The following is a 13,210-nucleotide window of genomic DNA, read 5'->3' as shown; positions in this document are numbered from 1 at the left end:
CTGAGAAATGCTTTTCTTAAGTGCACAGATGACTTCAGGCTGTGTTTGCTCTCCCAGTGTCTGCGTCTTTGCTGAGCCAGGGCTGCTGACTTCCCCACCAACCAACTTGATTCAAAACTTGTGTCACTTGTGCATGGCACACAATCCCTGTTGTGTGTTGCTAGTTAAACAGCTACATCCTTTGGTGATTGTTTAACATAGCAACTGAAGTGTTGGCTTGCCATCCCTGCAGCCAGTTGCATGGATGGCTTATGCGCTACTCACAGCTAATTATTGGCCTTATGGGTACGTTTATTTCTGTGACTGTTCCTGTCGTTGTAGGGATAACTAAAATTAAATTAATTACACAATTGATTGGTTTTGTTCATACTTTCCCTGTGGAAGCTTGACAGTAGGGTCAGTGAAGGTGAACAGCTAAGCACATGCTGTCTCTTGTTTGCAGAGCGCTGTGCATTTTTTTCTTTTGTGGACTGAAAAAACATTTCCTAGCAGATCTGAAGCAGGTCTTTTTATGTAGATACAAATATCTACATACCGTGATATCTGTGAAGTTGCACCAACCTCCTGAGTAGCTCTTTTAGAGTTTTTTCCTGCAGTCCGTAAGATCATGTTTTCAAGGGTTCAGGAAAAGAAGATTAAAATGCTGAGGAAAATGTCTCTAGCTTGTGTACCTCTTTTCAAAGCACAAGTCGGGAGAAAGACTTGTCTGTCACAGGATGCTTCCTTACTGTGATTCCTGTTAGAGTTTTATAAAATCAGGAGAGTTAGCATTTTGTGGTAGGAGGGGAGGAATCTTTCTCTGGAGACTAGAGCTACCTGCACATGGCTGGAGGCTGAGAGCAGCAGCTGGAGTACGCGTTGTGATCACTGTATACGTGAGAGTGATCTGCTTTATGTATCTCTGGGGAACGATGCTCGTCTGGTGTGACGATCTGGCAATGGGCACACAGACCTGGGATGGACGGGGTGCTTTCTGCAAGAAAGGAAAGGTTTGTGCTCGCTGTGAAATAGCCCTCCTAGTGCTGTAGTCCAGTCTGCTTGCTGTGGGCTGGGAAGAATTGACGGCTGCTCTTTGGAGGCTGGTTGTGCTGTGCACTTAAAGATCTCAAGAAGCACAAGCTGAAACTACGAAAGCCCAAAGCCATGGCAGTGTCCTGGTCAGCCTCTGTGGCTGCTGGGACTGGCTCTTGGTCTTGAAATCCCCTTATGAGCTACATGGTGTCACGCATGCATTCATGAGTGCAGCAACCATTTTGGGTTGGGTTTCGACTCGCCTCTTCCACATGGCACAGCAGTGGGATCTTTAAAGTACCCACCGTTTCTTCTACGGTACCTTTTTTTGTCTCCACTGTTGGAATAATACATACTGCTTAGATAGCTGGTCCCTTCTTCTGTGTAGAAAGAGGTGGGAGGCAGGCTGGAAGCGTCTGATGAGCCGAAGCATGCTGCAGAGCATGCAGCTGGACCTCACCGAGTTGTACTTTGGTTCAGGGATGTGTTTCAGGGGAATTTAAGTGTAAGGGAATGGACGTGTGAGGTTTCCTGAATGGCTGGGACTTTTCTGAAACAAATTCACCTCTTCCTACCAATGGCATTGGGCAGTATTGCTGCCTTCGTGGTCATCAGAAAGGTTTGTCTCATTGGGTCTAGCAAAGCGTTCTCTTATAAATGGAAAGACTGAATGTCAGGCTCTGTTAGCCTTTCCCATCAGCTTTATATTTTATTTATCTCTCTCTCTCTCTCTCTCTCTCTATATATATATATATGTATATGAAAAGTCTTAGCACATGGAATAGTAGAGATGCCTTTGATTAATAGAATTTTTTTTTTGTGTGGTTTTAAAGCTCTCAGCACTGTTTCAGATGTTTGTTTCTATTCTGGTAGAACTTTATTTACTGATCCAGGTGGGATCTGTGGGTTTCTCACTGGCTTCATAAAGATTTCTTGTTCAGACAGAAAACACTGATAATGTAACTGCTGAAAAAGACAAGGATATAAGAGGGACTTCTGGATCACTTTTATTTGAAAATGTTGGGTTTAGAATAGTATCCTGCTTCCTTCCCTGCATTAACAGATTGCATATGTCCTTGAAAGGGTGGGCAACTATTTTAATCAAAGGAGGGTGCAGCATTTCCTTCCTTTTCTTTCCTTGTTTTTCAATGCAGGGATCACTGGTGAGGGTGAAGTGGCCCTGATGTTGGTGGAGACATCTGAAAATCCTAGCTATGTGGCAGTTGTTTGTTTTAATCTGTTCGGAAGAGTTGGAGACGGGAAGTACCCTGGCTCTGGAGACCGTCTTCCCACGCGTTTAGTTATCATTCACATGCTTGCAGCACAACCCAGGTCTTGTTTATGGAGCAGCTCTGGGACTTGGGATATCGCACGGACAGCCATATAAAGCTCCAGTGCCACAGGAGTAGATAATGCTGCCAGATGGCCTTTAAAGAGTATTGGCCTTGCTCAGCTGAGGAATGCTTCTGGTGCTTTCCTTTATTTTGGTATGTTTGTCAAATTAGGTCCAGACCGTTCTGGATCTGTGCACCTGAGATGCCCAGACAGTAAAGAAGTGCAGTGCAAAATCAGGTGGTTTCTTGGGTAGTTAAAACTGCTCACTTTGCTGAAGTAAGTGAAATGTCAGTGGTCAGCTTTTTGGTTATTGGCTTAAATGTTGTAGTTGCTACTCATCCGAACCAATACCTGTTAAAACACACATATAGAACTCTTCTCATGTGGGTTTACTTTTTAACAGGCTAGTAAGGTATCTTTATCTCCACTCAAGAAAGTAGAGGATGAGTAAGTAGACTTCTGTGATGGGACTGGTAAAATTCCTTGAATTTTACTCTGCTTTATTAATTAATCCATGCCCCCCTCCCCAGTATTCTGCAGCTGCAGAGACTTCACACCATCATCTCGTTATCTGTGCTGTGAAGCATCCGATAACATTTTAGTTGGTGGGTGTTGTTTTGTTTTGCTTTTATTTTTCTTAATGTTTTTCCATAATCACCAAGAGTCATCGCTTTTGCTAAAGGGTACATGGGGAAAGTTGATTGTAAGTGTAATTGTAAAACTAAAACACATCTGGTAATTGTGGAGATAAAATATGTGCCTGTATCTCTTGGCCACCATCCTTTGTATGTTTTCTTTACTCAAGGTTAAGTCTGGTTCGTAAAGTACATGTATAAGCATGTAAGCCTTTCAGTTTGGACTCACAAGTCCCATAAAACTGGGACTCCTGTGTCGAAAAATGGGCAACATGGTTGTCTTTCTGAGCAATAATTACTGTAACAATCCTGTTGTAACCCTTTAGTGTTTCTTTTGGTAATGCTTGCATCATTTCTTATACAAAATTGTATTTTCTGCAACGTCTTTATTCTCTTGAAAACAGTGTCAGAAAGTGTACTGCAGCTAAATGATAAATATACTTAAAAGAAAATAATAATAATAATAATAATAATAATAATAAAAACAATACGAAAACCACCCACACAAACCACAAAATTCTACTTTTAATTTGGTCATTGAAGTTCAATACTCATCCTTGCTCAAAGCTTTTACTTCTTAATCAGAAATAAGTGGCTAACTAAAGCAGGGTAGCCCACTTCCCTGACCTTACAAACCACATGCCCAAATCCCCACGTGCCTGAGATTCTCCAAATTCACAATTCACCTTGGAGAGTCTAAAAAAAAGCACAGAGATTTAGGCACAAATGCATCCCTTGGTCCAGGTTTGGAAACTGCTCTCCCAAGAGGCCCCTCTGCTTCGGGGCAGCTCTAAGCTGGGCTCCCAGCCCTCGCGGGGCGACCCAGAGGTGCGGGCAGGGTGGCTGGTGATGCTTCATTCCCAGGGAGCTCAGCCATGCTTTGGCTCCTGGCATCCGTGGCAAAACTTCCTCGTGAGCCACAGTTCAGCTGCTCCTGTTGTACAGACACTTTCTGCACCTCCAGTCGGAGCTTTCCTAACCTTTAGGTGGTGTATGGAATTATTTTAGAGTCTCAATATTATTTTTTAATTGTTGTTTTTCTAGGATAAAGATGCCAAAATCAGCTTCCTTCAGAAGGCAATTGATGCTGTTGTAATGGTAACAGGAGAGCCACTGGCAGTAAAACCAGCACGTGTTGTGGCTGGACATGAACCTGAAAAAACAAATGAATTTCTTCAAGCGATTGGGAAGTGTTGCTTAAATAAGGTATGACATCACTATATATATTTTATATACATAGTTACATATTTATTTATTTTACATATTATCAGAGCTTATTTGTGACAGACATTGACACTCATTGCTATTTTTAATTACACAAGATATACTGTGTTGAGTCACCACTTATAATAATAATTAATAATATTAACAGAAATATAGTATGTGATCCTTAGCAGAGTTTGAGCCAGGTCCCCACACAAATACATTCTGGATATCTTAGTTGAAAACCCTTGAAGTTATGAATGTGAACAAATTGTGTATATTTAACAATGAAGTCCTATAATATATACAAGCTGTATGGAGATTTTATTTGGATAATCTTTGTCTGATAATCTATTAATTTAAATTTATATTACGGGCTTCTTCTGTATAGATTGCTTGAGATCAGGAAGGAGGAAGTTGATGAACATGTGCGCTAAGATGGGACAAGTTAGAGAATGTTCTTGATGGCACAGCCTCCTAGCATGGTGTGATGAGATTTAATATCCAAAGGATATCGTCTACCCACTTAAGCAAAGATAATTAACCCCTTGGCTTTATAGTGAAACATAAGCTTGATGTACATTGTGGAAAAGATTTGCTTCAGGCTCTAGCTTGATACTTTTGGTGATGAGCTGACTGTGCTGCTTGGAGTTAGGTAGTTCAGGCAAGTGTTGTTAATGTGCAGATGTTAATGTCCAAATGTGAAAACCCACAAAAATCCATAGTATTATATTTACAAATCAGGAGTCAACCCTCAGGGCAAAATCAGTTTTAGTGATCTAAAAGCAAATCCTGTTTCAGGAAGAATTCCTCAGAAATGTGATGGGGTGTGTGTGTGTTTTTTAATTTATTTATTTTTCTTTAAGAACAGTCAAACTTCTTGTCTAAGAAGTTTCTAAGTAGACATGAAAACTTATATTTAACTTAACTGTTTAAAGAATTGCTTGTCTTCTTAACTTCACCAAATGCAAAAGATTTTTAAAAGCAGTGACTGCAGCTTACGGAAAGTCATTCTTAATGTAGTTTTCCTTGTTAATGACTGTTGCTGAGCAAGTATTAGATGTCACTGAAGTGGCCTGAGAATGGATGCAAATACATAACAATGCAATTTTAAGAATGTTTAACTGATCCAGCAGCCATGGAATAAGGTTTTGACAGCAATTTACCTTATTGTTTTGAAAAATGTATAAGGTGTTGCAATGAGAATTGCCAATTCTGCTAACATACATAAAAAGCACAATGTATTTATATAGTCCTAGTACATGTGGTCAGATTGCTGTGAGAATTACAAAGAGGTGTTTAACTTAAAGGACCATTATTACGCCTGTGAAAGAATGTTTTTGGAAGAGCAGAAATACAAGCTTTATTTCAAAAGGAAAAAAAAGTCATGTTGACTACAGAGTTAGGAAGAAGGGAGATAATAACAAAATAACCTAGTCATTTCAGGGATTTTTTCTGTTTCTTGCAGCTCTCCAGTGATGCTGCTGTAAAAAGGATCTTAGCTGGGGAAAGAGCTGATGTTCAAGGGAAACCTCCGTCCTCTAAATCTCGAGATAAAGAAAGCAGAGAGCCCAAAACAGAAGAACAAAAACCCCATAGGGATAAAGAGGTAGGCATTTGCAACTTTCGGGTACACTGGCTACCATTATTCTTTAAAATTTCTTTTAGCGTACATTTTATCTGTAAAAAGTAACTGTGTTATAAACTTGCTGTGTATTGAAACTAAATATTAATTTTTACTTTCTTTTAGGGAAAAGGAGATACTGAAATTAAAGACCGAAGCTCAAGCAGAGACAGAAAACCCAAAGGAGATTCCAAAGAAAGTGAAGAAAGAGAAAAGGAAAGTGATAAACTGAAAGAAAATGAAGACAGGCACAAAGATGCTGAAAGGGACACCTTTAAGGAAGAGGAAAAACAAGAAAGGGAAAGAAGGAGAACAACCAAACAAGGAAGAGAAACAGAAAAAAACAAAAGGAAAGGAGACATAGAACGAGAAGATGATGCTGAACGTGATAAAGGACAGGAAAGGGAGAAAAAAAGTGAAGGAGGAAGAGAAACAGACAGATTGAAAGGAAGAGACAAAGATAAGGCTAGGGATAGAGAACGAGAGAAAGATAGAGAAAGGGGAAAAGACCGGGACAAGGATAGGCAGAGGGACAGAGGAAAAGATGGGGAGCATGTAAAAGAGCATGGAAAGGATAAAGCAGAGAAAAAGGTAATTGAAATTTTATTTCAGAGAAAAATAACTTCTGGCATGCTGTGGTAAGGACTGAAGATTTTTCTGAAATGGTCTGGTGTCTTGTCTTGTATGTTCACTTAACGATTAAGTACTTTCTTTAACAGCAATTACTCTCATGAATTGAAAGGTTTTTTTTGGTATGGATTTGATCTTGTCAGAATGTGGCTGAGGCTGTGTGTGTACCATCCTGTCTCTGAGCCTTTGGACTCGTCTGACTGTGCTTCCTGAACATCTAACAAGCAGTTTATTTTCTGACCTGTGCTTGTTTGAATTCTCCTCACCACATTTGATTCTGTTTGGCGGGGGGGGTGGCAGCAACTGTTGGAACTGTGTACTTGCATCCTCACATCTTCCCAGTAATGCATGCTGTTGTTGCAGCCACAGCTAGCTTTTGGGATGGGGGTTGAAGAGAGTTTCTTTGAGCCATACTGGTCATTAATCTATCTCTTGAGCCTACTTCTTCCGTAGTGGAACCCATAGGACGGAGCCATGTGTCTGCATTTTTTTTTTTTTTTTTTTTGCTTTCTAGTCTAAGCTGCTTGCTTCCAACTTCATTTGTTTTTTCTTGAAAGAATTGTTGGGAAGCCCATTTGGGTCAAATCATTTCCTTTTAGCAAGGGTGCTCTATTTGTGGTAGACTGTGCATCTGCCACTACAACTTACTTCAGGTCTCAGTGTAAAGTCCTAAAGTGCCTTAAAAGCCATCTCCTCATTGTCTTTAATATTTAAATCTTCGTCTAAACAGTTGTTGTTTGCCTTTGCTCTTCTTTTGTTTGCTGGTTCAAGGTAGAAATTCAGGATTAACGGATATCAATGACGCTGCTGTTAGGAGGTAGCTTAATTTATGTTACAATTGAGAAAGCACTTCTGGCATTACCTGTTTGCTGTCTTTGAGGCTTCTTGGTATTACTCAAAAATAGTGTTTAATTTTACTCCGTTAGGCTTCCAAGAGAGCCGGGCAAGGTAAAGAGGGTAGGTAGAAGGATGAGTACACAGCAGAACTGAGCACATTACAATGTTATTCTTATTTCCCCTTTCACGTAATTCAGGTAAGTAGCTTGCTCCTCAGCACATGGAATCTAAAGCAATTACTTGTTTTTAGTCCACAGATTCTGAGGAATCCAAGCTTAGAAAATTGCAGAGGCCGACTAAAGACAGCAAGTGCCAGCCAGATAATGAGGTTAGTAGTAGAGAAGATCTGGGAAGGTGATTATAGAGGGCGTTACTTTTTAGAATGGCTTGGGAATCTGCATGTAATGAAAGTCAGACTGAAGGATAGGCAGATGCTGACTTTTAGGGCTCTAAAACAGGTGCTTGTCTGATTCTTGCTTGTTTTAAAATTTCTCATAGCTTGGACAAAAAAGCCTAATCAGTTCATTTTTATTTCCAGATTTTTAGTTCTAGTTATTGATCATTGAGTGCTTCAGAAAAATGTTTATCTGTTCAAAATTTTCTCCCTACTCCTCTGAATCTTCCCTGCAATGCTGTCGTATATTTGCATGTTTGTTTATGGTACTTTTGTCGTTTAGGCCAGCAGGCAGCCCAGCACCACACAGCTGCTCACTCGCTCCCCCCGCAGCAGGATGGGGGAGAGAACTGAGAAAGGTAAAAGTGCGAGAACTATTGTGTTGAGATAAAGACAGCTTAATAAGAGAGAAGGAGGAGGAACAAAAAAAAAAAGAAGAAAAGAAAAATCTAAGTGATGCAAAACACACTCACTCACCATCAGCTGATTGATGTCCAGCCAGTCCCTGAGCAACGGCAGTCCCCCAGCCCTGGCCAGCCCCCCAGTCCTGTGGCTGCGGGGTGTCCCTGTGGCAGCCTGGGCCAGCTGTCCTGGCTGCGTCCCCTCCCAGCCCCCTGTGCACCCCCAGCCCCTCGCTGTGGGGGCAGCACGAGGAGCAGAGCGGGCCCTGGCTCTGTGCAAGCGCTGCTCTGCAGCAACTGAACCAGCCAGGTGCTGTCAGCATTATTCTCATCCTAAATCCAAAACACAGCACCACACCAGCTACTATGAAGAAGATGAATACCTGTCCCAAAACCAGGAGAGGGACTTTAATAGAAGTTGCTGTGTTGGAAAGAAAATGAATCCAGTGTTGCGTTGAGCCTGTGTTTTGCAGCTGGATGATGGTAGGGCAGAATAGGAATTCACAGACTGCCTCTGAACAGTAGCTGTTGCTTGTGATACCATTGTCTGCATCTGCTGCTTCTTGATGACCTGAGGCAATTCGGGGAATTATGAAGCCATCTGGCTAAATGTTTAAAGAGTGAGCCTTCAATAAATTAACCTAAAGTAGTTCAGGCTAGGAAGAAATCGGCAGGATCCCAAGTCTAGCAGGAGTCTCTGTTGGGAGTCTGTGGGCCACTGACATCATTGTGTCTTCTGCATGAGATGACAAATTTATAGCCATTCTTTGACAGAAATCCAACCAAACTTTTTAAATTATTGGCACTTGGAGGGAGAGCTTATAAAATAGTTTTTAGCCTGAAGCAAATATTCATGGCCAAGTTAAACTTCCTGCAAATTGGGTCTCTAATGGAAATTCTGAGCCTCATCCCAAACTATCGTAGTGCTCTTGGGCACCACTATAATACGCTAGGGCAGTAAAGTTTCATTTCCCGTCTTAAGTGCTTTTGGGAGTGATTCCAAGGCATGTTGGTTTACTACCTTAAATCTAGATGACATGCTTTTCCTTTACTTGCTTGCGTAACAGTAGACAGTGCTTAGCTTTTAGGTGATGAAAACATACACTTTAGACTAGTGCATGACAAATGGTCACCTAGTTAAGACTGGAAGAGGGGAACGAAATGAAAATGTTTCCAATGAATCTTTAAAGCTGGAGAGCTGGGATAGCTGTGCAAAGTGAGTGAATCATTTCCAGCATGAAATAATTGGGAAGTGCATCTTAATGGACTGGGGCTGATCTTCCTTTCCTCGCGGTAGTTTCACAGCAGGATAATGCCTTTATTTCCAGGGATTTACTTTAATACTATTTAAGTCATGTGGCAGCAAAATAAATATATTAAAAAGAAAGGAAACGATTTATGTGTTTATGCACTCGAAGAGTATTTCATTGTATTATTTGCTAGTGTGTGCTGCGTAATTAATAAATCTTTAGCATCCATCTTTTTGTAATTATCATACACAGCAAGTGAAACAATTTGAAACAGCCCCTTTCAAGCAGCGTCTGATATGCCAGCGCCTAACATGATGCCCGCTCTCTTCTGCCCTAGAGACTGACCTCTTCTTCTCTGGATTGCTCCTGTTGTGTTTGGTTACGTATCACTGGCTTCTAGTCCTGCTCTCTGTCGTTGTACTCCTAGCCACAGCTTATCTTTCTTTCCAAACCTAGTCTTCCTTGGCTTTATGTTGCAATGTGCCATTCATCTTCCACTTGATTTTGTCTTGTTTTCACTATTTTTCAAACAGGTCCTTCCTTCAGATATTCTGCCTGTTTCACAGCATAAGGATGTGGAAACAATGTGGAAATGGGAGCTTTTATTTAATTTGAGATGTCCATGGAATTTCAGGCTAAATGGATTCTATGCTGCATTTACTTTAGAGAACAAGTTAACTTTGATTTTCTTTTTTTTTTTTTTATTTGTACACATACTGCAAAGTTTAATTCCTGCCTTTGCTCCTTTGAGATTAGGAGTCTAGATAAGAGTCTCTTTACTCATTGAAGTTTTCATTTTTTCTTGGTGATAGTTATCTAAAGCCAGCCTTAAAATGCGATTTAAATTTCACAGGTTGATTTTTTTTAAATGTATTTTCCTTGTGCTGAAGAAAGTGTATGTTACCCGGCATGTAACAGTCATCATGTGGGTATCCATGATTTTCTGGAACTAAAAGAAAGCAACTATAAGTAGGAATTAAGAAGAAACATTTGGCTAACACATGGCAAACGGAAGGAGACTCCTTCCTGCTTGAAGGCTAGCTGCTGCATACCACACTGTGACCAGTGCTAGCTAAGCTCTATTTTGTGAACTCTCAGTCCAGGTAGAAGTCTTGTTTAAAATGGACACTTAGAAGCTCAATCAGTCATGCTACAAAATAACGAAGATAACTTTGTCTTTTAACAAGAGGTGATTCAAGCTGTAGACCTTAGGAGCGTATGGTGCTGTTTATCTGAAAAGTGCCTGCTGAATAGGTATGTCATTTTACCCCTAAGGCAAGACACGCTGGAAAAGTCTCTTCCATTTTACAGATGGCTGCTGAAACTTTTGGCTAAAGCTTTTTGTAATATCCTGTCACTTTTGGCCACTTCTATAATAACTTTTATTTTTTGCTGTTCAAACTGTATTGCTCTGGAACTGGTCATTTGAATCAGCCTCTAAGTCTCGTCTAATGAACTTCTATTTCTGTTGGAACTCATCTAGAATGTATAATGAAACAACCACTGAATGAAAAAAGACATAACTGCCCCAGAAGCAGCAGAGAGAAAGGTTCCATGGAAATCTCCCGGTTATGGCCCAGCTACGTTTGTTCCAGTGCTGTGAACTGGAACTCTTTTTGGTGTCAGTTATTCATAATTGGCTGCCATAATAGAAATCCAACATTAAAATTTACATTCTAAGAAACAGATTTTTTCTAATGGCTCTTTTTGCATTTGAGAGGTTTTAATTAGCAGAAGCTAATGACAATAGAACATCATCTTGTGAGCCCCTACTTCAGGAAAAGATAATTGATTAATATTTTCCTAGTTTTATCACCACTGCAGTAAAAAGAAGCTTAGCAAATATGGATCTTCCATGTTGCTATTGCACACTAACGAATTCTGCCTATTAATAATTATGTCTGTTTTAGAAATAAAGACAGGAAATATAGGCAGTTTGAGGGAAAGAGCAATGAAAGTCTTGGATGGATATGTAGCTTGCATTAAAAGCTTTAGAAATAAGCTGTGTTTATGTGCTGAGGAGTAGTCTGTTGCACAAAAATAAAAAGTGTGTGTGTTTGTGTATATATAGTTTTATTTTTGTAAAATATCTGTCTTTCTATGTATATGTTACTTAGAGTACACATGCAAGTATGCCTCCTGGCACCATGGATCTAATCAGAAGGAAAGTCATTCAAAACAGAGGTGATTGAAAAAGATCCCTCTGCACAGATGTCATTCTTATATATTGTTAGTGAACTATCAGTGGCTCTGATGAATTACAGGGAGCAATTTACAGTGGCTGGTTTGTGTAATGAGCTGTCCCCCTCCTTTGCTTGGGTGTCAGTTGTTTTCTCCCATTGACTGGTGATGCACGTAGTTTCTTTCCATGGCTGGAGAGGTATGTAAGCATGTTCAGAATTAGTTAGGAGGGCAGAAACCCTTGTGGGTTCACCCACAAGGCAAACTGCATGGTAGTAATACCGGAAAAAAAATGTTGCCTTATTAAGCTAAGCTGCCTATTAGTTTTGGTGTCCCAGCTGCTATCTTAAGAAAACTTAGGGCTGTGCGAGTGCTGTAACACCACTTGCATCCTCTGTGTGCTGCCTTCTGCTCGTCTTCAGTGGCAGGCATTAGGGTTGTCAATGAGTTTCAGCAGTACAAAATCAAAGCATATGGAGCCCGAGGATCTGTGTGTAAAAGTTATTGATAGAAGCTGTTTGTGACATCCCTTCATGAATGTAGAGGTTGATTACTGCAGGGAAGGCGAGAGGAATGAACCGTTTGGCAGGGTGTCTTTTCACAGTGTATTCCTCTTCTTGATCAACTGAAATGTTACAAATCATTATTTTCTTATGTCTTACAGTGAATACCAACCTATATAAAGGCTAAATAATGAGGACAGAGTAGCAGACTGGATGGTTTACAGCAGACTGCTGTATCCTCTCCAAATAGAAATGTAATTACTCAAAACGGGGAAGTGTGTGTACATCCATCTTGGATTCCACTTAAATATGTTTTTTCCAGCATTGTGTGAGATGAAGTGTAAGATTTCTTTTTAATGGCTGCATTTACTGCTTTTCAAAGTCTTGGAACCTCTGAATTTGTAAGAAGAAGAATGACCTACTTTATCTCCCTTTGGAAAAGCTCAAGTCATAAATATTGTGGGATTTATGTTTTTGTATGCTACCATAGTGATTAAATTTTAGCTTTTACTTTGCACCTGTTGCCAGCGTGCACATGTGGCGCTACAAAAGTGTCGAGCAGTGTTTGCAGCCACTACCTGACATAAATAAATGACTGACTCCACTTCTCCAGAAGCCTCAGCACCTATTCTCAACTCCTTCCCCACCTGTGCTAATAATTACATCACCCAAGGAGCTGCCAATGTTTGAGCGTGCCAGATGTGGCCTGCAGGCCTGTAGAGCCCGGCTCTGATGGTATGGGAGCTTTGCTTTCCTCCTTGTATAGGGCTGTGATTGCCAAAGGTGGTAGGGATTACGATGAACCACTTCAATATTAGCTGTGCGTTTTGGCCTTCTATCTAATTTCTGTAAAATGTGGCAGTGTTTCTCAAAGAGCAAAAACAAAAATATTGGTAGCTTTGGTTGTGGGTCAAACAACGATTGTAACAATCCAGTGAAGATACTTTACGTCAAAATTAATTTACGTCAAAGCAGGACTCCATACTGAGCTACTGGCTAGACTTTTGCCAAGTGTAGCGTGTAGGGCTTTCTTCTGGCTGATTCAATACCAGATTCCTGAAATTCTTAACGTGCATGTTATATTACATTGCCGAGGTGAAGGAAACGTAGTTTCTGAATTACCCAAACTAATTGCTGGAGCTGACTCTGGCTTAGCTGCTGGCTTTCCCTATCATGGTTTGCGTACCATAGTTCTGTGGTGTTAAT

At 40.5% G+C, this 13,210-nt stretch overlaps 1 protein-coding gene across 8 annotated transcripts in view; it reads left to right on the top strand.

Moving 5' to 3' along the window:
- TRAF3IP1 (TRAF3 interacting protein 1) overlaps positions 1-13,210 on the top strand; it is a 45,547-nt gene that overhangs the window by 1,948 nt on the left and 30,389 nt on the right. For 7 of the 8 annotated variants that reach the window (XR_014585865.1, XM_083841146.1, XM_083841147.1 and 4 more), the window contains 4 exons: positions 4,026-4,187; positions 5,653-5,793; positions 5,935-6,399; positions 7,526-7,603. Coding sequence is in view for 7 of the 8 variants with exons in the window: in XM_083841146.1 (XP_083697272.1) it covers positions 4,026-4,187; positions 5,653-5,793; positions 5,935-6,399; positions 7,526-7,603 (846 nt within the window). In the remaining variant the exon portion in view is untranslated. The remainder of the gene's footprint in view (positions 1-4,025; positions 4,188-5,652; positions 5,794-5,934; positions 6,400-7,525; positions 7,604-13,210) is intronic. The other variant, XM_083841150.1, reaches the window with a different exon arrangement.

Source organism: Anser anser (assembly GCF_964211835.1).
Source record: "Anser anser genome assembly, chromosome: 6".
Taxonomy (NCBI): Eukaryota; Metazoa; Chordata; class Aves; order Anseriformes; family Anatidae; genus Anser; species Anser anser.
This window is presented reverse-complemented; position numbering and strand designations above follow the sequence as displayed.